General features: G+C 31.5%; 3 protein-coding genes across 4 annotated transcripts in view; 2 read left to right on the top strand and 1 right to left on the bottom strand.

The window, feature by feature from the left end:
- LOC141533484 (uncharacterized) overlaps positions 1-21,470 on the bottom strand; it is a 60,745-nt gene extending 39,275 nt beyond the window's left edge. Inside the window, exon 1 of the mRNA XM_074252399.1 lies at positions 21,377-21,470. The gene's annotated coding sequence lies outside the window, so the exon portion shown is untranslated. The remainder of the gene's footprint in view (positions 1-21,376) is intronic.
- The window catches only part of LOC141533474 (uncharacterized), a 94,362-nt gene that overhangs the window by 3,897 nt on the left and 67,117 nt on the right, over positions 1-23,348 (top strand). The window contains exon 1 of one of the 2 annotated variants that reach the window (XM_074252379.1): positions 15,841-15,871. The exons of the other annotated variant lie outside the window; for it this stretch is intronic. Coding sequence (XP_074108480.1) covers positions 15,856-15,871 — 16 coding nt within the window. The 5' untranslated portion in view covers positions 15,841-15,855. Of the gene's footprint in view, positions 1-15,840; positions 15,872-23,348 lie in introns of those variants that run through there. 2 annotated transcript variants of the gene reach the window in all.
- On the top strand, positions 4,339-7,605 carry LOC141533511 (uncharacterized). The gene is made up of 3 exons (XM_074252429.1): positions 4,339-5,773; positions 6,008-6,592; positions 6,790-7,605. Exons 1-3 carry the CDS (start codon positions 5,371-5,373, stop codon positions 7,107-7,109), a joined length of 1,308 nt encoding a protein of 435 aa, XP_074108530.1. The 5' UTR covers positions 4,339-5,370; the 3' UTR covers positions 7,110-7,605.

The raw sequence follows: 23,348 nt of genomic DNA, 5'->3' as shown, positions 1-23,348 counted from the left end.
ACCTTCACACGGCTCTACCGATCGATTCCAAAAACTAATCAGCTCTCAACCTTCAAAAACGACGTCGACTACCGCCAACCTCGTCAAAATCGGTTCATTCGTTTGTGAGATGTCGTGAATGAAAGAAATGGAAAAAATCGGAAAAATAGATTTAAAAAAAAAACTCTAAAATTTCACATCTTATCAATTTATGTTAACATTTTGTTGGTAGTACTTAAAAAACTGCATCGATTGCTGCAAACCGCGTGAGAATCGGTTTAATAAATTAAAAGTTACAGCACTTTGAAAATGAAAACAATAATGATAACCATATTATTATTATTATTATTATTATTATTATTATTATTATTATTATTATTATTATTTTGTTATTAAATGCTCAGGGGGGTTATCCCCGGAGTCCGATTCTCCGAGGGCCCAGCCTGAGCTCCATCCGTTACTGCTGGACCACTCCGCACAACAAGGCGGTTAGTGATCACAGCAGGCCAAAGTCATTTCCCTTAAGAGACGGAGAGAACCAAGTAAAACAGCCTTCTGCATCCTAACTGCCAAGAACTCAGCTTTTGATGAGCAAGCTGGAACTTTGGCAAGTGAGGATACAAAAGACTGTTTCATCCCTCCTAGGACGCCAACAATCAGGACGACAAGCTTGACACGGTAACCTGGGTAAAGTTTGCCAATTTCAAACAGGAGATCCTGATATATTTGTCTTTTGTGCTCTTCTTTGGCTGAGATGTTGTATTCAGCCGGGGCCGAGAACTCAATGACATAAATGTCACGAGTGGCCTTGTCGAAGAGCACAATATCAGGTTTGTTGTGATCTATCCGCCGGGTTGTTGCAAATGGCATGTTCCAATAAATTTTGCAACTGTCATTCTCAACAACCTGCGGAATATCTCCTGGCAAATAAGGCAGCACTGGTGTCACGTCAATACCGTAGCAATGACGAAGATAGTAGTACAGTACTCTCAGGGCAGCATTGTGACGCTGGATATATGCACCTCTCGCCAGCACTGGACATGCCGACAAAAGGTGCCTAAGCGTCTCCGGATGTTGTCTACACCTCCTACAGGACGTGTCCGGAAGCTGCACCTGGAGCACCTTGCTACGGTACTCAAGAGTGTTAATGACACCATCTTGGCAGGCAAATATGAACCCTTCAGTCTCGGACATCAGGCCCGCTGACTTTAAGAAGGAAAACGTCAGCTGGATGGACAAGCCATGATCACGCACGTGTTTAAAGAACACGCTGTGCATGGACTTGTCCATCAGTTCGCCAAGGAGTAGTTTTTCCTCGGCGTTCCTGATGACGCTCTTAAATTCCTCCTTTCGGAGTTCCATAAGAGCGTTTATTTCTCCAAGACCAAGGGTTCTTGCCGCATATATTGCTGCCTTATACAAGAATGACCCCTTATGCGCATTTTCATGTTTATGTACAATTTGCATAAGAAAGTCATCCTCGTCTGCAGTGAAATTGACAACTTCGTGAGTTAAACCCAGGACCAAACGGTCGTGAAGCCGCTCCAAACTCTGCAAACCTCTCCCACCGATGGACCGGGAGAGGTATAATCTGGCGACTGATGAATTGGGGTGCATGCTCCGATTCATATTAATGATCTTACGGGTTTTGATGTCGAGATCTCGTAAATCCTTTCGGGTCCATTTCAGGACACCGAAAGAGTATAGTAAGACTGGGACAGCGAGCATGTTAGTAGCTGAGACTTTGTTTTTGCCGGAAAGTTCGGAGGACCAAATTTTCCGGAGTCTCCTAACATACTCGCTCTGGAGAGTTGTTCGGACTTCAGAGACCGCATGCATGCGGTGCTCTTCCATTCCTAGATATCTATACAACTCCCCGGCGTCTAATTGGCTTAAGACGCTCCCATCCACTAATTCGACATCATCACCAGTATCAGAGCACTTACCCCTCGCCAGATGTACGACCGCACACTTGTCCAACCCAAAAGACATTCCGACATCTCGTGTGTACTCTGCTACGATGTTGAGGGCCGCTTGTAGATGATCTTTATCAGCGCTATACAACTTCAGATCATCCATGTAAAGCAGATGGGTAATCGAATAGTTTCGATCACCCGGAGGCCCCACAGAGTACCCATGAGTTTTACGGAGAACAACAGATATAGGCAGCAGTGAAATGCAAAACAGCAGAGGGCTCAAGGAATCGCCTTGGAAGACCCCTCGTTTGTACTCTACAACTCCGGTTACGTGCAATGCGTTTCCACTTCCAATGTGAAATCGCGTTCGCCAGAGCTGCATTGTACGCCGAATACATTCCACTATTTCGGGATTGACTCCCAGGCATTTGAGTAGATATAAAATCAACTCATGTGGAGTTGAGTCAAATGCCTTGCGATAGTCAATCCAAGCCATTGACAGGTTGCGTTGATAGTAGATCGCATCTTGTAAGACGCATCGATCCACTATCAGGTTCTCCTTGCAACCTGACAGGCCTCTTTACTGCCACGTTGTTCATATATCTGTTGCCATACAGGCTCTATCTGCTGCAAGATACGGTTATTTAAAATTTTTGTAAAAATTTTATAAACCGCATTCAAGCAGGTGATAGGCCTGAAATTCTTAGGGTCAGACAAGTCACCTTTTTAGGTATCAGTACGGTTCGCCCTTCTACAAGCCAGTCCGGAATCGGATCGTCAGCTCTAATGTATGATGTAAATATGCGGGCCAGATGGAGGTGGGTAGAAGTAAACTTCTTCCACCAAAAGACATTAATGCCGTCTGGTCCCGGGGTAGCCCAATTTTTGCTGCCATTTAGAGCTGAACGAACTTCATCCACACTGACTGCAGGGCTCTCTTCATCAGCATTCTGTCGACGGTGTTCCCGACAGAATACTTTGAAGTCGTGCAGAGCTGGAGTGTTGGCGTTCACGTTTGGTTGATCTCCATACAACTCAGTCCAAAAAGCTTCCACCCGCTCAGGTGTTGGATAATTCCCGGTAACATCGGTCTTTGGTGTCAGAAACCGTGAAGGGCTGGATCGAAACAACGAGTTGTCGACCAACCGCTTCAGCCTTTTCTCTAATGACTTTTTAGCAGCCACTAGAGCCCGCAATTTATTAAGACACTCTTCCTTGATGACATGAAGAGTACTCTTGTTCAGTGTGTGATGACGCCACCGAAGTTCAGCAGCAATGCGCCGAATTCGGGGCGTGTATGGTGTTTGAGTTGTGTCGTACTCAATCACACACTGAATGCGGGAGACCTGTTTCCGGGACATGTCAATTTTCAAGCCAAGTTGTGAGATGCGCTGTTTCAACGTTGCCTCGATCGAGAGACATTGTCTCTCTCTCGGAAAAGCCGAAACTGCTGCACCATACACAACCTGGCTCACAGTGAGCAGGGTGGAATCCTCCAGGATGTTTGCACGGAGATCTTCGTTTACCGCGTCAAGCTGTTGTTGGGAGTAAGTTATCTTTTTAGATATACTTACTTGCCGTCCTTATTATTATTATTATTATTATTATTATTATATATATATATATATATATATATATATATATATATATATATATATATATATATATATATATATATATATATATATATATATATATATATATATATATATATATATATATATATATATATATATATATATATATATATATATATATATATATATATTTAATTTACAAGCATGTATGGAATACACTCATATTTTATGCTTGTAAAGGTGGATCCTAGGAACTCCGCCGTCCATCTTACGGCATGAAATAAATTATTTTTATTTATCGTTTTTTATCTAACTTTTATTAGGCTTTTGGGCTCGAAGAACTGGAAATAGATTTCTGTGATTCATTACGAATTTATTTATTCACCTAATCACAAGATATGGATTTTTGCAAATTGCAGAGGTTTTTTTTTTTTTTAATAGCCATAACTTGGCGAGGAATTGTCTGATTTAGGTCTTTTTTTTCTTTAAAAATTTTTGTTCTTTCGAACTTTATGAAAAAGAAAATTTATGACAGATTAGGTTGTTTTTCTTCAATTTCTAAGTTAAAACGTGAATTTTAAGACTGTTCGTATGCATCGAATTTTATTTAAATTCTCATAAATAATACTCCCTAAAACATAAATTTTAAACCTAGTCTCGTAATGGGATAATGATATAACTTTTTTAGAAATTTAAAGTTAAACAATTTTGTTATTTTTGATTTTATATTGTTTTTAGTAGATTTCATAGAAATCTAATTATTGCATTGGTCCTCATGACGTAACTTTTGAAATATTTTGCTATATTTAGACTATACTCGTCGAGCTGAGTCGGAAAATGCATATGGTTCAAAAGTTTATATATATATTAGGGTGGGTCAAAAAAATCAACTATTTTTTTTTTTACAATTAATACGGAAAAATGGGTTACTAGGCACCTTAAAAAAATTCTCACCAAATATGAACTCTTAATTTTAATTGGAAGATCCTCCGCGTCGCAGTTTTTCATTTTTTTCTCAGTCCAATAGAAAAAAATTCATTCCTCATCATTAATTGGTCGTACAGAAAAAATTTTTTTGAGAATTTTGTAGGAAATTTAATGATCTACAAAAAAGGTATCTTATGTTTTTTCCGTAAATCTCACCATTTCACTAATATTGAAGATTTAAGATTGATTATTTTAAGTCAAATGTCACTTTTGTTTATGAATTTTATAACTCGACAAGAAATGGCTATTATTGAATGGGCAATAGAAATTTTTGTAGCAAGTTAACTGCTCTATAAAAATGGTATCTTATGTTTTGGCGATTAAATTAATCGTTCAAAAGATATTCATCATCAAACTTTCATGTATATCGATTTCAAGAGTTTTTGATTAAATAATCGAAAAATTTCAATTTAATCTATCAGTTTTGAGAAAATTTCATTTTTTGTCTTTAATGTAAGTATTATTTGAATTTTGTTTTCAAAATTTTTATTCAATAATTCCAAACTTTTTATTTTTCATCATTAGAAATCACGATCATGTTGTTTTTTTATAACGTCTTCAAAACGTCTTAAAAAATTTTTCCACTACAGCTGTATATTGTCCTTGGGAAAATTTCTTCTGTAGAGAATTTTTGTTTTGTATTCTATTTACTCTGTTTCCCTTGTGAACTAGCGCCACCTACATTTTTCTTTATAGTTATATTGTTTTTATTTGTTTACATTTTCTACAGCATTTCTAGTGTTTCCACAAGTTATGATCTTGTATATGTGATAAAACGATTAAATATTTACAAATTTTGCGGTCACTACATAAATTTATATATTTATCGAAAATATGGATAAGGAAATTCATTTGATCGGAAAACCCATGCAAAAATTTCAGAACGTAAGTTGCCAACAGTGAAAGAGGTTATGAGTGTTTTTTTTTATCAGCTCAAAGTGTTAAAATGTTCTATCAAACAAAGTGCTAAAAATGCAACTGATCAAGTTATTGAACTACGGAAAAACAACCAGATTCCGACTAGTGGATCAACTAATGTAATACAAAAAATTCTTCGCTATAATAACCGATGGTTGAAATTGCAAAAATCTTTTGTGCGAAAAAAATCATCAGCCCAAAACAAAAATGTAATAATATTTCAGAATGAAATCAAAGCATTATTTGATATTGTAGATCATAAATCAATAAAACTGCTTGATAATGATATTCGTGAACTATATTCAAATCAAAAAAGTGATACCCGGAAAGAAATTCTTTCAAATAACCCAAATAAATTAAACAGTACTATGAATACGATGGAAATAGATGAAAGTCGTGAGTATTTACAACATTTAATTATTATAAATTTTAATCAGAATTGAAAATAAATTAAATTGATTATAAATTATGAATAATAAAGTATATTATTGTTTTTCTAATTAATTATATCATAAATGTCAATATGTTCGTAGATGATAAATAAAAACTCTTTGTGTTCCTTATTTGATGTCAAAATGAATGAGTTCCATATTTTTGCTTCCATTAATTAAATAACAACGCTTATTTTAGATTTGAATCAACCCTCAACCAGCCATGAGATTGTTCGAAGTGAGGAATCAGAGTCATCTTCAACCCTTACATTAAGTCAAGCTACAAATTTCGGTTCAGATTTAGAGTATGTGCCTCAAATACCGACAACACGAGCAAAAATAAATATTCTAACTCCAGAGCTTATCTCAGCACTCGACAGAGCTAATGTTAGTAGTAGAAATGCGATGTTCATTATTGCTCCAGTTCTATCAAGTGTTGGTGTTAATGTAGAAGATACAACTCTTAGTTATCGAACAATTCAACGAACTCGCATGCTCTTACGAAAAGACATTGCTATAGGACTAAAACATAACTTCCAAGCTCATGATAAATATGTCGTGCATTGGGATGGGAAAATACTGAATGACATTTCTGAATCGAAATTTGTGGATCGATTACCGATTATTTTGACTGCTTTTGGTACTGAGCAGTTACTTGGAGTTCCAAAAATGAATAGTGGATCGGCAGAAAATCAAACAGCAACCATCTTGTCAACGTTAAATCAATGGGGTATTATTAGTTACATCAAGGCGATGTGTTTTGACACGACTGCGGTTAAGACGGGTAACTAATCAATAATAAAATATTTAAAAGAAAATTTTATTTTCATCGTTCTAGTTGAATTGTTTTCATACATTAATTAAATTTTCGACACGTGCCCATTAGTTATAATTCTTTATTTATTTATAGATTTTAAATATGCGTTACAATTTTTATTAAATACAGAACTTAAAGTGTAATTATCTATTTTTACTATACAGGAATCCATCATGGTACATGTAAAGAAATTGAAAAGGCCTTAGGAAAAGAATTAATTTGGTTACCATGTCGCCATCATATTTATGAGATCATTTTAAGGAGTGCATTCGAAGTCTATTGGCCAGTATCATCCGGACCAAATGTTCCAATATTTGGCAGATTTAAAAAATTTTGGGACACATTCGATAAAACGAAGTATAAATCTGGTGTTGAAGATAGTATTGTTGCTAATATTATTACGAATGAAAAAAATAATCTATCTTCATTTATTAAGCGATACTTACACGTATTATTTAAATATAATTTTAAGTGTAGAGGATAATTTTAGATTTTTTACGAATTGATTACTTTTGGTAGTTATCGCAACCCCGAGATGACTATAAAGAAATATTGGAATTGTCATTAATTTTTCTGGGAGAAATGCCACGAGAGCAAGTTTTCTTCAAGCGTCCTGGTGCAGTTCATCATGCAAGATGGATGGCAAAGGCAATTTATTGCCTAAAAATGTTTATTTTTAGAGATGAATTTGACCTTTCTAAGAAAGAATTGGATGGTCTTCGACAATTTTGTATTTTCATAGTTATGGTGTATGTAAAAGCTTGGTTTTCATCAACTTCTGCGACTTCTGCTGCTAATCACGAATTAGAGTTTATGAAAAATTTAATTGAGTACAGTAAAATTAATTCTTTAATTTCCTTGGCTACATGTGAAAAAATGACTTCACATTTATGGTACTTAAGTGATGAACTTGCTATTTTATCACTTTTTGATGATACCGTTCCATTAAACATAAAGAAGAATATTGTCGAAGCTGTTAAAACTCGCGAAGGTACAGATTCTAAAGCAAGAGATTTATTATTGATAGAAAAAATTTACATTTAATTCTGCAAAAAATATAAGTGACTTTGTTTCTAAGAAGTCATTAAAACTTTTGAGATCTTTGATCTGCCGTATGATTTTCATGACAAAAATATTGATTTATGGTCTACTGATGAGAGTTATAATGAAAATAAAAAATTTTTCGCACAATTGAAAGTTGTTAATGATGTGGCAGAGCGAGGTGTCGCATTAGTAAGTGAATATAACCAATGCTTAACGAAAGACGAAGAGCAATTTCAATTTTTATTGCTAGTTGTGAAAGAGCATCGAAAAAACTACCCTACTTGCAACAAAAAATTGTTTGAAAATAAATAGCTCAGTTGAAAATTGAAATAAAAAACTTTCTTATAACTAATTGGACATTTTTTTCTCTAAAACTGAAATCATAATATATTTATAATGAAAACTTTGCTTTTTTTAATGATAAATGATTAACTAAGCGATAAATAATGTACAATTTATTTTTTAAATATAGATAAAAATACTTACACATAAAAAAAAGCTTGAAAAACATTTTGAAGTTTCTCAGTTGATGAAAAAAAATTTTTTTCGTGTAAATTTTCTCAAAACTGATAGATTAAATTGGAATTTTTCGATTATTTAATCAAAAACTCTTAAAATCAATATACATGAAAGTTTGATGATGAATATCTTTTGAACGATTAATTTAATCGCCAAAACATAAGATACCATTTTTATAGAGCAGTTAATTTGCTACAAAAATTTCTATTGCCCATTCAATAATAGCCATTTCTTGTCGAGTTATAAAATTCATAAACAAAAGTGACATTTGACTTAAAATAATCAATCTTAAATCTTCAATAATAGTGAAATGGTGAGGTTTACGGAAAAAACATAAGATACCTTTTTGTAGAGCATTAAATTTCCTACAAAATTCTTAAAAAAATTTTTTCTGTACGACCAATTAATGATGAGGAATGAATTTTTTTCTATTGGACTGAGAAAAAATGAAAAACTACGACGCGGAGGATCTTCCTATTAAAATTAAGAGTTCATATTTGGTGAGAATTTTTTTAAGGTGCCTAGTAACCCATTTTTCCGTATTAATTGTAAACAAAAAAATAGTTGATTTTTTTGACCCACCTAATATATATATATATATATATATATATATATATATATATATATATATATATATATATATATATATATATATATATATATATACATATTATGAATGCTTTTTCACGGCACTGGCGTCGACAGCGCCGAAGAGGTTCACCTAAAGTTTGGCTTACCTGGTTCGTAGATTGTTGGGCGCCAGGAACTTCCGTTCCACGGTTCGGTGGTTCACGTTCGATCGTCGTTGGGCGGCGGGTCGAGGCCGAAGAGATTCAAAAGTTTATACGGAGCGAGCAAGGAAATTGGTTCGGAATAATAATTAAATAAAATAAAATAAAATAAAAATAAAGAGAGAGAAAAAAAAATAAATGCGCAGGGACGATTACGAGTCACTTTATTTATTTAATAATTACAGAGGTCGAATAACAATCGCACGTTCAATTAAAAAAAAAATAACAAAAAGAACGAATAAGATCAATACGAAAAAAAAATCTTTATAAATAATTAATTGTTGAATAATTTCGTGAAATCGGCAAAATAACAAAGCCAATCGGAATTGGGACCGCAGTCAATCGCAAACAAGGAAGGAAAAATTAATTTTTTTGCACGCCAGACAATAAACCAAATCGACAATAGTTTCGCAGACAAAGAAATAAAAAAAATTCCTTAGTGAAAAGCAATATATATATATATATAATATAATATATAAAATTAAATATATAAATAAATATAATTATATAAATATAATTAATATATATAAAATTAATAAATTTTATTAATTTAACCGAAAATTCCTACTGAGTAAAGGTCCTCTCCTTCCCCCCTTATCCTTTATTTCCCTTATTCCCAAATTTGTCTTTAATGACAAATTTAGCTATTATATATGGCTATATATATATATATATATATATATATATATATATATATATATATATATATATATATATATATGGCCGTATATAATAGCCGTATATAATAGCTAAATTTGTCATTAAAGACAAATTTGGGAATTAGGGAAATAAAGGATAAGGGGGGAAGAGGAGGACCTTTACTCAGTAGGAATTTTCGGTAACTGATAAAGTAATTCGGACAGCCGAGACCGGGAATTGAACCCGGATCGTTTGGTTACGCGCCAAAGGCTCTACCAGTTGAGCTATCCGAGACACTGTCCGTAATTTTTATATTAAGTTAATTACTTATTATAATTTAAGTTATATTATAAACTAGCTTTTGCCCGCGACTTCGTTCGCGTGGACTTCAGGTTCGAAAATATTTATTTAATTTACATGCTGTAAAAAGCCATATTGATCTTTATTAAATGCACAATGTATTTAAGATACTTAATTGGATAAGGATTAATACTGTATTGCTTAAAATCGCTTCGTCATTAAGCCATTATTTCTCGTACAAAGTAAAGGATAAAAAATGGTTATTGTGGGTTATTCCTAAGAGATAAACATATACCATCACGGACTTTTTTGTAGCAAAAATGGAATGTATGTAAGACTCTTAGTTCGTTGACTATATAGCTACATGTAAAGTTAAATTTTGAAAACCTCACAGTAACTTTTTTGCCGCTGCCAAAGAGACGATTGTTGTAAGAAAATATCATTATTGAGAAAGAAAAATGTTTAAATCCGTTGACCTTGGCGGCCGTCCTAGGAATTACCTGTTTCTTTTGAGATTCTATCAAATTTTATATCTGTAGGAACGATATTTAAAGAATATGAATTTTTTGACAATTATCACTCCCGCATTCTTTATGTAGGGAAGGAATGTAGTAAGATATTTTTCAAGATGATTTCATCATTATAAACAAAAGCTCCTACAAACTTCGAGTCCATAGAAACTGTTGTTTGGAAATAAGAGATTTTCATTGTTAACACCCCCGCAAGCCTTTTTTGGGGATAGAATTTGAGAAAATCCATTCTCAGCTGAACTTGACATCATACCCGAAGATTCCTACTGAATTTAGAGTCTGCAGAAGTTACAGTTTGGAAAATAAAATTTTAGATTTTAACACCCACTCCCGCAATCCATACTATTTAAGGCCGTAATGCAAATGCAGGTATTGATTTTAACGCGTAAGTCAGCCAGAGTCGCAGCACGGTACGGAGTTGCAAGCATATGTTGATTATAAAAAAGTGGAGAATATGATCATACTAAATGAGTTTAAAGATTGTGTTGATAATAAAAAAGGGGAGAATATCTTGATAATGTGGAGACGCTAAAAGAATCAACCTTGTCAAAACCAGAAAACGGTATGCAAGTAAGACTCACAATAATAATATATAATTATTCAGGTGATCGAAAAAAAAATCAGAAAAACGGTAGACCCTGAAGACCATCCGTGCCACTTCATCCTGATATAACTACATCCTGCTCAATCCATACCTAGTGCATAAAACTGCACTAATGACGTTTTTGAGCTCTTCGAGCTCAAAAGTCTGATAAAAGTATCATAGAAAAATATTTGTTAAATTTTCAAATCGCACTAACTTTTAAATGAATCACTCAATTTTCACGCGGTTGGCAGTATTTGAAGCAATTTTCTTAGTTTCATGGAAAATCTTAAAGTTTGAATTGATAGAACTGGGAAATTTGGAGAAATTCCAGAAGAACACTTTTTTTGGTTTTCTTTCGTTCACGATATCTCTCGAACGAATTAACTGATTTTGACCGGATTAGCGACGATCGGCGTGGATTTTCAAGCTTAAGAGCGGATTAGTTTTTGAAGTTGATCGATAGAGCCGTTTTGAAGATATTCCAAAAAAACCACTTTCAAAAATGATTTTTTTCTTATTTTTTTTTAGATTTTTCAAGATTTCTGAAAATCACACACACATACACACAGATAGTGACAACATCGCGGGAGTAGTCAAGGATGCTTCCTAGGACCTCGAAACGGCGAGATCTGATGAAAACTCGATTTTTTTAAAACGGGGTGAAACCAAAATAACTTCCATTCCAAAAAATCTTCGATTTTCTTAGCAGAAAGTTAAAAAAATTAATAACGGTGGACAGAATATTTAAAAACTGGATAATCTAAAATCATAAAACCAACCGATTTTATTAGTTAATCAGTTGCTCTAAATAACGGTGTCGAGATTTTTTTGCCATATATTTTTGAATTCTTGCATCATTCAGAAATATAATTAATCGTTTTTGACTAGAAAATCAATAATTTCACAATTGTAAAAATTACTAAAAATTAAAAAGTTGTAACAGTTTTACCTGCTCAGGTTGACCCCTAATCAATTTTATAAATAAACTAACGAAACTAACAAAGAATATAATTATCAGGGCGCCACCAGGATTTTTTATCACGGTTCCTGGAACCGGTCCAGAGCTGAGAAATCTGATTCTTAGTGTAGAGAGAGTGGAGGAAGGTGCTGTTGAATAACAAAGATTTAATTAACAATATATCGATATTTATTAACAATAAATATTAGAAAAACCAGTACATATCAAAGATTAATTAAATTTCACTCACACTATAATTAATGAAAACTTATAAACTACAGCCTAACTATCGACTGACTAGAACAACTGAAAACTATAGCCTAACTGTCGGCTAACCAGAACTAAACCACTTTTATATAAGCCTAACTATCGGCTAACCAGAACCAACGAGTTACTCTGCACAAAGACAATAGTGTGATAGAGATCGTCTAGCCTAACTATCGGCTAACCAGAACTGACTTTAACACTATTAACACTCTTTATCATGCATGACCCACACTAGTCTTCACACACATAACCCACACTTGTATGATTTTATTTTAAAAAATTGACTGTAATTAATTTTAATTAAATATTTTAATTTAATTATTCAATCATTAGTAATTAGTGAAACGATAATTCCAAATTAACAATCAAATTCCAAAAGACTTAACGAACATTCAGTTCCAATTTTCGATTGCAAATTTTAACTCTGTATTAAAGTATTAAGTAGATTAAAATTCCTAAGTAACTTATTGTCTTCGTCTTAATAATATAACATTAATTGTTTAATTCGAGGGATCTTAATACCTTGAATTAACTTTTGCTAATTAAATCACGATATAATTTTTACAATCAAGTTCAAAATTATTAACACAAGTTTAATGTTGTAAAATGATTAATTCTGACCAATTTTTCCTGTGAAATTTTCAACCCAGAATAACTAATTTCTTGGACTTAATGTCCACGATATTAATTTTCAATTTGCAATAAAAATTAATTTAATAGATTCACGGAATCCCCAAATAAATAAATTAATAATTTATAAATAAAATAATTTTACAATATAAAATAATTTCATTAATTAATTCTTAATAAAATATTCGATAATTTTCCAAATAACTTCATAAATTATAAAAATCGACAAAAGTCGAAACATTTAATTTCCTTAGCTAGAACATTCGCTAGTTTAGTTGTCTTTGACCTTGGGTGTTTGGAATTACTGCGACACAAAATTTACAGACGCTCGACCAAAATTCCATGAGTAAAAAGTTTGTCGATTATTTTTCGAGCAACAAAATGAATCAATTTTTCTTAAGTTAATTTGCTATAAAATTACAACAATTTATTGAACGAATTTTTCGGATGTTAATTAATTAATTGATAAATTTTTAGTTGTTAAATTTTTCCCGCAAGTTCGATTAAGTGATTCTCGGGTATAAGCCCCCATGAAAATCACTCAGTCCAAACTAGCAAATGGTTAACTATTATTAATTAATAAAATTTATATAAAATAAATTGAGAAGAGGTAAATTAGACCGAGTGCAAACCGCAGTCCATTTCTTTTCCACAGCGCAATAATTGATACCTGGACGAACAAAATGATGATCTAACTCACTCGTTGAGGATGAAGTCCTAGTTGTACTTGGCTTCCTTCGTCTCGTCACTACTCTCGGGAACGGTCCTTCTTGATTTCGGTGGCACTGTGTCTGGCGGTCACACTACTTCTCCCTTTTCCACTGCACGGCTCACCTATTTTAACCCAAAACTACCCCCTCCTATTCTCCCTTTAGGCCCGAAGATCGAGACGCGCCAGTGCTATGTCGAATAGTTATCGATATCCGGTTACTTATCGATTTAGGGTAATTTTACCCTGTTACAAAGTAAAGAAAACGGTTGTCTCCTAAAGGCCGTTCCAACAACTTCCCGCTAATCCCATAGCTATGCGCTTAAAATTTCATTTTTAAGGTTTTTGAGTACGTCGAGCTTGAAAATATAATTTATGTGTTATTCCGAGCTCTCTGAGCTCAAAGAGATAACTTTTCTATGCGTTTGAGCTCTTCAAGCTCAAAACTCTGAAAGTAGCTTGATGAAACACTATTCCTTAAATTTTCAAACTGCAATAACTTTTGAATGAATATACCGATTTCTACGCGGTTGGCAGCATTTAACGCAATTTTATTAAGTTCTATGATATACTTCTGAACAGAAATTGATCAGATCAGAATTCCGGTGTAATTCGAAAAAATCCCTTTTTCTTGATTTTTTTCGCCAACGATAACTCTCGAACGAATCCACCAATTTTGACCGGTTACATTCTGCCCAATTTAAGATATATTTTAAAATTTGTCAATTAATATTCAAATTGATCCACAGATTCGATAGAATCTGGCGCCAAGTTCCGTTCAAAAATTCCGTTGTAAACGGAGCGCCAGACTACCGACTGTGTTTACTGTAAGCATCACGTTTTTTAGAGGTTGCAAATTTATTTTTAATTCTACGGTCCTTTTTTTCCTTAAATTTGTATTATAACGGTAGTTCATACCTTATTTTCCTGATATTAATTGATTATATCCAATTATAACAATTAATCTGCATAATATTATTAAATTTAATCTGCACAAACTATAGCAACGCAAAAATTTCGATCCTGACTTTTTTTCAATGGGCAAAGTGATCTGCCACAGACTAAATAATTCGAGAATGCATAGTAATCCTTCGATAGATGGGAAACTACAGTTAAAAAAAGATATTTCGCAGCTTGGATCTACACTCTCCAGGATACACTGGAATTCTTTCTACATATACTGTAGCTTCAAGTAAACTCCAATCTTGAAGGGACTCACACACATATGTTCTAATGAACTACGGTGATTCGCTTACAATTACCTTCTTATTTAATTGCTTTGATTTACTTTAAACTTTTAGCGAGAAAGTATTAATAAATTCAAATTGAATGTGCCTAAAGGTACGGCAAATGAACGATACGGCTCCGGCTGTGTACGGAGCAATATAAATTCCCGGAAAATTCAAATTTTACTCGAAAAACTTCGCATGTGTACGGAGCCGTATAATAATAATAATAGTAACGATAATACTGAAAATAATAATAATGGTAATACTAAATTAATGACAAAAATAATAGGAATAAAAATATTTATCTCTATTCTTATCATGATTGTTATTAAATAATTAATCATTGAATTATTAAATTCAAATTTACAATTTTCTTAATTATAAAAAATTTCAAAGTTACTTAATTTTCTTTTAAAATTTATCTGAAATGGAAAGCTTCTAATTGATAATTTAGTTCATCAATATAAACTATTCTTCATTTCATACTTATATTTTTTCGTGAAATAAGTTTATATTTTATTTTGAATGATAAGTATTCTTCTTATCACAGAAATAAAAAATGAAAAATAAAAAATTATCTTTTTATTACAAAAATATAAAAATTAAAAAATTAAATTCATCTTTTCGTTTTTCAATAGCAATAGTGCTAGGGAGAAATTTTTTTATGAAAAAATAATTTATTTTTATAAATCAGAATTATTTCGATTCAGACAACGTTGAATATAACTGTTTAAATTAAATTTTTTTATTCAAAAATCTCTGCATAGAAACACTTCTTAACTAAAAATCTAATTTCCAATGTTTCATATTTTTAGAATACACTTAAAAATCAGTGTGATATTTTTAGTCGCTTTCAGATGTCACTACCTATGTTGTCATCCACAGATTCGGTAGAATCTGGCGCCAAGTTCCGTTCAAAAATTCCGTTGTAAACGGAGCGCCAGACTACCGACTGTGTTTACTGTAAGCAGAATGGTATTTCGAGGTTGCAAAATTTTATTTAATTATATGGTACTCCTTTTTCCAAAATGATATATCATAAAAGTAAGTCATACTCTATTTTATTGATATTAATTAATTATAATCAATTATAACATTTAATTCACTTAAAATTATTAAATTTTATCAGCACAAACTATAGTAAGCCCAGAAATTTCGATCCTGACTTTTTTTTCATGGACAAAAGTCACCGCCACAGACTAGATAAAATAGAAATGTGTACTAATCTTACTATAGATACGCAACTACACTGAAAAAAGTTAATTCACAGCTTGCATCTATAACCACCAGAGTGCACTGGAATTATTTCTACATAAACTATAGATTCAACGGGATAGCTCACTGAAGTTAGAACCTCAAATTTTTTTCTTTTAATTTTTGATATTTTTTTCTATCACGTTTTCAGCTTTTCGTTTGTTCTTTATTATTCACTCTCAACATTTGATCGTTCTCCATTTATTTATTTTAAAAAGAATTTATTAATAATGTACCTTTAAGTTAGCCCCCCTGTCGCATTTTTTAATATTTTGGTAGCAATTTGGGTCATCAAGCCTCTATTTTTGATTGTTCATGTATATTTAACATTTGTTCCTACTTCACATTTTTTATTTGTTGTTTAATTAACATTTTTAATTAGCTGTATGTATGCATTCTAAATATTTGCACTGCGCATGCGTCAACTTTACGTATATAGACTTTTAGCGCGGTCTTTTGAAAATTATAGTGACAAGCACATCTGTTGCGGAATCATTCAAACCTTCCCGCAACAAACTGGTAGCACCGAGGCGCCGCTACACAAGCGCCCTCGGGTGTTCTACCTCAACTCAACTGGCTCACCGGCAAGCAGCCATACTCCTTATAACACGTGCTAATTGTACAGCGTACACACGCATTTACCGTGATCAGTGCATTTCTTTGTGCATTTACAAAATCATCAAGCTCATCCACTCAACTTTACTGAAGCCAATTACAGCATCGCCACTCATCTTTATTACCAACAATCATTGGCAACTCAGGTACAATTAAGCATCTATTGTAAATCATCTGAGATCACTTTATCACAACCTATACTCTCATGTTCCCTCTCTCTCTTACTCATTGTCACATGGCTTACCCATGTGTCGCTCTTTCTCATACATATGTATAGCAGCCACCGACATTTTCTACCTAGCAACAATCACGTGTACAATTGTTAATAGAAATTCGTCATCATGCGGCAAAATCAAATGCCGCATTGCAGATGTTGCGTGGTGGAGATTGGGGGTGACTGCCACCAGCTCTTGGGCCTGTCGGCCATTCCGTGTTCAACGTTGTGTGTTCTATCTCGCATCCCGAGACTCACGTAATCAATTAAGCTCACTAGTTTAAGGCTCATTTTCGCTCACACTGTGAAAGTTAATTATATTGTTAAGTGATTAATAATCCAGTGACTCTAATTTATACAGCTCATCCAATTAATCATTACTGTGAACTCTACAGATTCAGCTCAAGCTCTCTCTCTCTATACTTGCACTCATTCACTCTATTAATCATTGCATTCAGTCAATCCAATTCATACGCTCATACTATGACTATTAATTAAGTGTGATTAATTAATCGTCTGGTGAACCTAATTCTACACCATTACTCATATTTATCGCTCATAATTGCTAGTGTTAATTACATTGTAAATTAATTAACAGTTCAATTGAAGATCAAATTTCTACAACTCATACTCAGTATAATTAATATACATTCATTGATACAACTCAATTAAACTCAACCAACACGTACTCATGAATCAATGTAATAATTCAAGATCATAATAAGTGTTCAAAGTGCTCAATATTTGTAAACTACTCAAACTCTGTACAATCAAAACTACGCCTGTGATTAATTTTAGAATAAATATCATTATAACCACGAATGTGTCTCCTCCATCTTTTAACACCTAGTCCCGGCAAATAAATATTTAATGTTAAGACAATTATCTTACAACATCTCATGTGTAAAAAATTAAAAAATTTACGAGTGTAATTTTTTAGGAATTACTATTTAATTAATTCAAATAATTAAAAAAAAATTGTTAGACGTCAGCCAATATCAATTATATTAAGTAAATAAATAAATAAATAACTAATAAATATTCATTTCATTCTAAATTTTTTAAAAATATCGAGAGAATTGTTAATCAATGCATGTACATTTTTTTTTTATTTTCATCAATTCTATTTTCATGAATACTACGAACTATTAAAAAAAAAAAAAAAAAAATTCATAACAATTAACAAAAAATTTCAATACTTTATTAAAATAAAACTTATTATAAAATTATTAAAAACTACACGTTGCCCTTTTGTCCTGTGACCTCTATAATTGAAATTACAAGAAAAATACACTTACTCTAATCACTGTGCTGGTCAATATAATTTTCAAAAGTCCGCGCTGAAAGTCTAAACGTAAAGTTGACGCATGCGCAGTGCAAAAATTTAGAATACAAATATTCAGCTTATTAAAAATGTTAATTAAACAAAAAATAAACAATTTGAAGTTGGAACAAAGGTTTTTTGTACATGAACAATCATAATCAGAGGTTGATCCCATTGGATAGTGTACCATTCTATGATTTTGTGGTCGTTGCCGATAGGTTGCATTGTTATCCAATCAAGTGGATTTCACATAATTGTAATCTTTAGGTGAAAAGTCTTACAATTATGCGCATGGTGTATTGTGTCATTTACTTACTACAATGTCATAATAACAATAACACTAATAATAAAAATTATGAGACTGAAATTAATTATATCGGTAATACCAAATTGAGGTTAAAAATATCATTATCATTGTTATTACTGAATGAATTATTGTTATTATTAAATTAATGTGTATTAGAGTATTAAATCCAAATCAACAACTTTTTTAATTCAAAAAAATGTTAAAATTTTTACTGTATATAAATAAAAATGTAAAATCCCTATTAATAAGATAGTTAATCGCTTTTAACCGCGGAGTATACGGGGATAAGTCACGTTAAGTTTTTTAATGCTACTAGCTACTATGAGAGAAACAGAATTTCAATTTTTTTATTAGGATTTGATTATCAAAATTAACGAATAAACAACCTATCATATTAGAATAGCTTTGCCTTCATTAATTTATTCATTTATGAATTTTCAATTTTTCGCGGGAAAAATTTAATTTTGAAATTAAGAATGTTCAAATACTTTATAAATACAAAATTTCAAGAACAAACTATCAAACAGCTTCATATGTGGATAGTTTTCAAACCTATTCTTTCTACTGAATTTCATTTATTAACTAGACTAAATACACAATAGGCTAAAGATTGTTTGAGTTTTACTTTCTTCCTTCAGGCCAGCAGTTCAAGATTTAGGCAATTCTCATTGGATAGTGTACACATTCTACGACTTTGTAGTCGTTGCCTGTAGATGGCATTGTTATTCAATTGAGCGGATTTCAAATAATTGTAATTTTTAGGCCATAGGTATTACAATTATGCGTATGATGCATTGTCCCCTTTATTAACAATAATGTCATTGTAACAATAACAATAATAATCATTATAAAAATAAAATTTATTATATCGGTAATGATAAATTGATGTTAAAAGTATCATTATCATTGTTTATCATTACCAAAATAATTATTGTTATTGATAAATTAATGTGTAGTAGAGCATTAAATCTAGATTAACAACTTTTTTAATTCAAAAAAATGTTAAACATTAACTATATATACATAAAAAATTTTAAATCCCCATTGATAAGCTAGTTAATTGATTGAAACCGAAGAGTTTACACGGGTCAGTCAGGTTAAATTTTTTAATGCTACTAGTTACTATGAGAGAAACAGAATTTTAATTTTTTTGTTAGGATTTGATTTTCAAAATTAACGAACAAATAACCTTTTATATGATAATAGCTTTACCTGCATTAATTAATTTATTTACATATTTCTAATTTTTCGCGGGAAAAGTTCAATTTTAAAATTAAGAATGTATTAAGAGGCGAGCAAAAAATTACACTTAACAAAAAGATATGAAATCCGAACAAAAACAGTTTCACTGTTAAAAATTGCGCCAAGTCCACGTTCATAAAACTCATCTGAATAACATCTGCACTTTGCAAAAAAAAATAAGACTCGTTACAATAATTGTCATTCTATACAAAAAAAAGTTAAATACAAAAAAATACCAAGAAACCGTCATAATGTTGAAAAAATTGAAAAAAATTTGTTGAAAATTTAAAAATTAAGAAAAAAATTTTTGTCGTACTTGGCGCGCGTCATTGAGTACCCCAAATTTTTTCGGACGAATTTCAACCCGAGAAAAAACGGTTTCGCTTGAATTTATGTAATGTAAATACATTGTTATGTTTATAGACTCACATCATTGAAGTATACTCAACGAATTAAAAACACTGCTTACTGGATTAATATCAGTTTCAGTGAAAAAATCCGTTTCGAAAATTTTTTTCAGATTTTTAGTGAAAATAACTGTCAATATGGTAGTCTGGTGAAGATATCTGAAATAACACAAAATTTTTTAGTTCAATTTTTCAGTTCCGTCATTAAGCTTTCATGAAGAAACTTGATCATGCTTCGTTTAAATGTAATTAACACATTTTGATTGGCAATCACACCGCATTTTCTCAATTTAGTCGGCCATACGTTTTATTTTTTAATCAACTCAATTTTCACAGTGATTCCACTACAGAGTCAACGTATGCAGGCGTATTCACTTGTAAACAAATTGCATAACCGAACAGGAGAGGGCGTTTTATTGAAATCATAAACGATGTGCGGAGAATTTAAAAATTTTAAATAAATTACGTATGCCATGTTGATTTTACCTAACTTTGGTTAAACGTATCATAAAATAATATTTCATTAATTACATTTATGAATTTTATAGGTTGACTTACTTATAAATGTTGAAACATTAAACGGATGTTCATGTATCCTGAAAAAATTTGGGGTACTCAATGACGCGCGCCAAGTACGATAAAAAATTTTTTTCTTAATTTTTAAATTTTCAACAAATTTTTTTCAATTTTTTCAACATTATGACGGTTTCTTGGTATTTTTTTGTATTTAACTTTTTTTTGTATAGAATGAAAATTATTGTAACGAGTCTTATTTTTTTTTGCAAAGTGCAGATGTTATTGAGATGAGTTTTATGAACGTGGACTTGGCGCAATTTTTAACAGTGAAACTGTTTTTGTTCGGATTAATCATTACTCGAGGTATTTCGTAACGAAAATTCCTCGAATATATTTGAGAATTGATTACATTATATTCTGTTTAGTCATTGAAACAACTTTGACTTTGAATATCAGCTAAATTAAAGTCTTTTGCCTCTATTTAAATATCATACTGACTTTGCGTCCTTGATAAAACAAAAATATAGAAAATCAATATAGAAACAAGATGGTGATAGAGTGAAGTCACGCATATTAAAATTATAAATACTTTTACGGCTCAACTAATTATAAATTATATAACGATATTACAAACCAATAGAAATAATCTTATTATTAAAATTATACATACTTTTACGGCTCAAGTAATTAATATGATTATTTAGGTTATTTAAGGCGATCGCCAGCATGCTGAAACCATGATTTGATAACTTTTTCAATTTTTTCTTTATCAGAGTCACTCCACTTTTGTAAAATTTTTTCTGAAAAAATAGAGTTATGTATAAAATTATTAAGATACTTTTTACACAATTGTGAATGTATAATGTTACAATTAAGGTAAAAGCCCTAATAAATGCTCCCGACTAGAAATTACTTTGGGATTACCCAGGGTATACATCTGGATCTGATTGGGTCCCGAAGAGGCATGTCCAATGGGGAAATCCCTATAAGGGCCTAATTAGCCCCCAATTGGGCAATCCCAACGTAAAAATTATAATTTTTATTAAATTTTTCCCAATAGGATCCTGTGTGGGACCTAAATGGGAAATCCCAACGTAAAATCAATAATTTTTATTAAGTTTTTCCCAATAGGGTCCTGGGTGGAACTTAAGAGGGATAACCCGACGAAAAATAAAAATAAAATTGCTAAGTTCTCCCAAGTGAGACCTGAATGGGAACGAAGATGATTCTCTCAACGTAATGTAAATATTGCATCGATGGGTTTTCCTAACTGGGCTAGTAGTAGAACCCAATTATTTTAGCCCAAACTGTGAATAGATCCATGAAGAAATAATCTTTAAATTTAGGCAGTCGTTTATTTATATAAAAAATTAATCGCCCAAAGATGTGTGAGCTTATATTGTTAGAATATATTTGTCATAAATTAATTAGAAATAAAAATAAAAATTATTTGTTAAGAATAGAAAAGAATTAGAAAAAAATTCATCCAACATTGAAAAAAAATTTTTTTACACAATAATTTTCCCTTATTCCACCAAAATTAATTTCCTTGCTTCAAGAAATACATATCTAGATCTAAAAAAATTTATTTAAGTCAAGAAAATCTTGTTTTAAGAAAATTCTGCCTCTTGCTACAAAAAATTTAGTTCTTGATAGAAGTAAATTTTCATTAATATTTTTATTGATTAACATGTCAAATGGGAAGATTTTTTTCTCAGCTGAATTAGGTGGCGCTGTTCCCCTAAGGTATCTCAAAATCTTGATCAACGATAAAAATTTTTTGTATCAAGTATTTATGATCATTTGAATTAATAAAAAATTACTTCCACCAAGAATAGAATTTCGAGAAAAAATTTTACTTCGAGCAACAAGCTTTGGTCTTCTTTCCGGTACCCAAAAATTTTCTTGAGCCAAGAATTTTGTTCTCCAGTCAAGAAATTTTTCTTTCTGTGCTGATTAAATCCAAATACTGAGTTTTTAGACTGAAATACATTTTAATGTTGTTGAAACAAAATTCATACTCCAAATTTTTTTCTCAGTATAAAAAAAAATTTTAATTGAAAAAAATTTTTATTATCGGTCTTTTTCATAATTAAATTTTTATCCATATAAAAAAATTTTTTAAATAATATGCATTTCAACAAAATTTTAATCTTGAAAATAAAAGTTTTTTATGTTAGCATAAAGAGGATCCCAAATCAAATCGGACAGTTTTAAGGAATTTTATTTTTGATTCTTTCAATTTTTTTGGATTTTTCAGTCAAGTTTTTTTTTTTATTTTAAAATTTTCTATTTAATTTATACAAAAATTGTATTTTCACGCCAGAAAAGTGAATAAATAAAAAAAACAATTTGTAAAAGCTTTGAGCATAGCATGAATAATGTGTCAGTTAATCGATTGAATTGATCAGCATTCCTGCTTGGACCAGCGGTAACGTGAACGACTAAGGACCCTAAGGACGCAAATTCGAGCCCAACTCTCGACAAGGATTTTTCCGACCATTGATTTCGTTTAAATTCGAATTCAATATACTAATGAGTAATATAACATGAGTATCTAATCCTATATTATTTTTAATCTTTTGGAAGATCATAATATTTTTTCTTTAAAAATTTGGATTGGGTTCTGATGGGGTTTCCCC

The sequence above is a fragment of the Cotesia typhae genome, unplaced genomic scaffold, assembly GCF_013202065.1.
Source record: "Cotesia typhae breed Kobodo isofemale line unplaced genomic scaffold, CoteBio_Ctyphae contig_9, whole genome shotgun sequence".
Classification (NCBI taxonomy): Eukaryota; Metazoa; Arthropoda; class Insecta; order Hymenoptera; family Braconidae; genus Cotesia; species Cotesia typhae.
The sequence above is the reverse complement of the archived record's forward strand: the minus strand, read 5'-3'. Positions and strand labels throughout refer to the sequence as shown.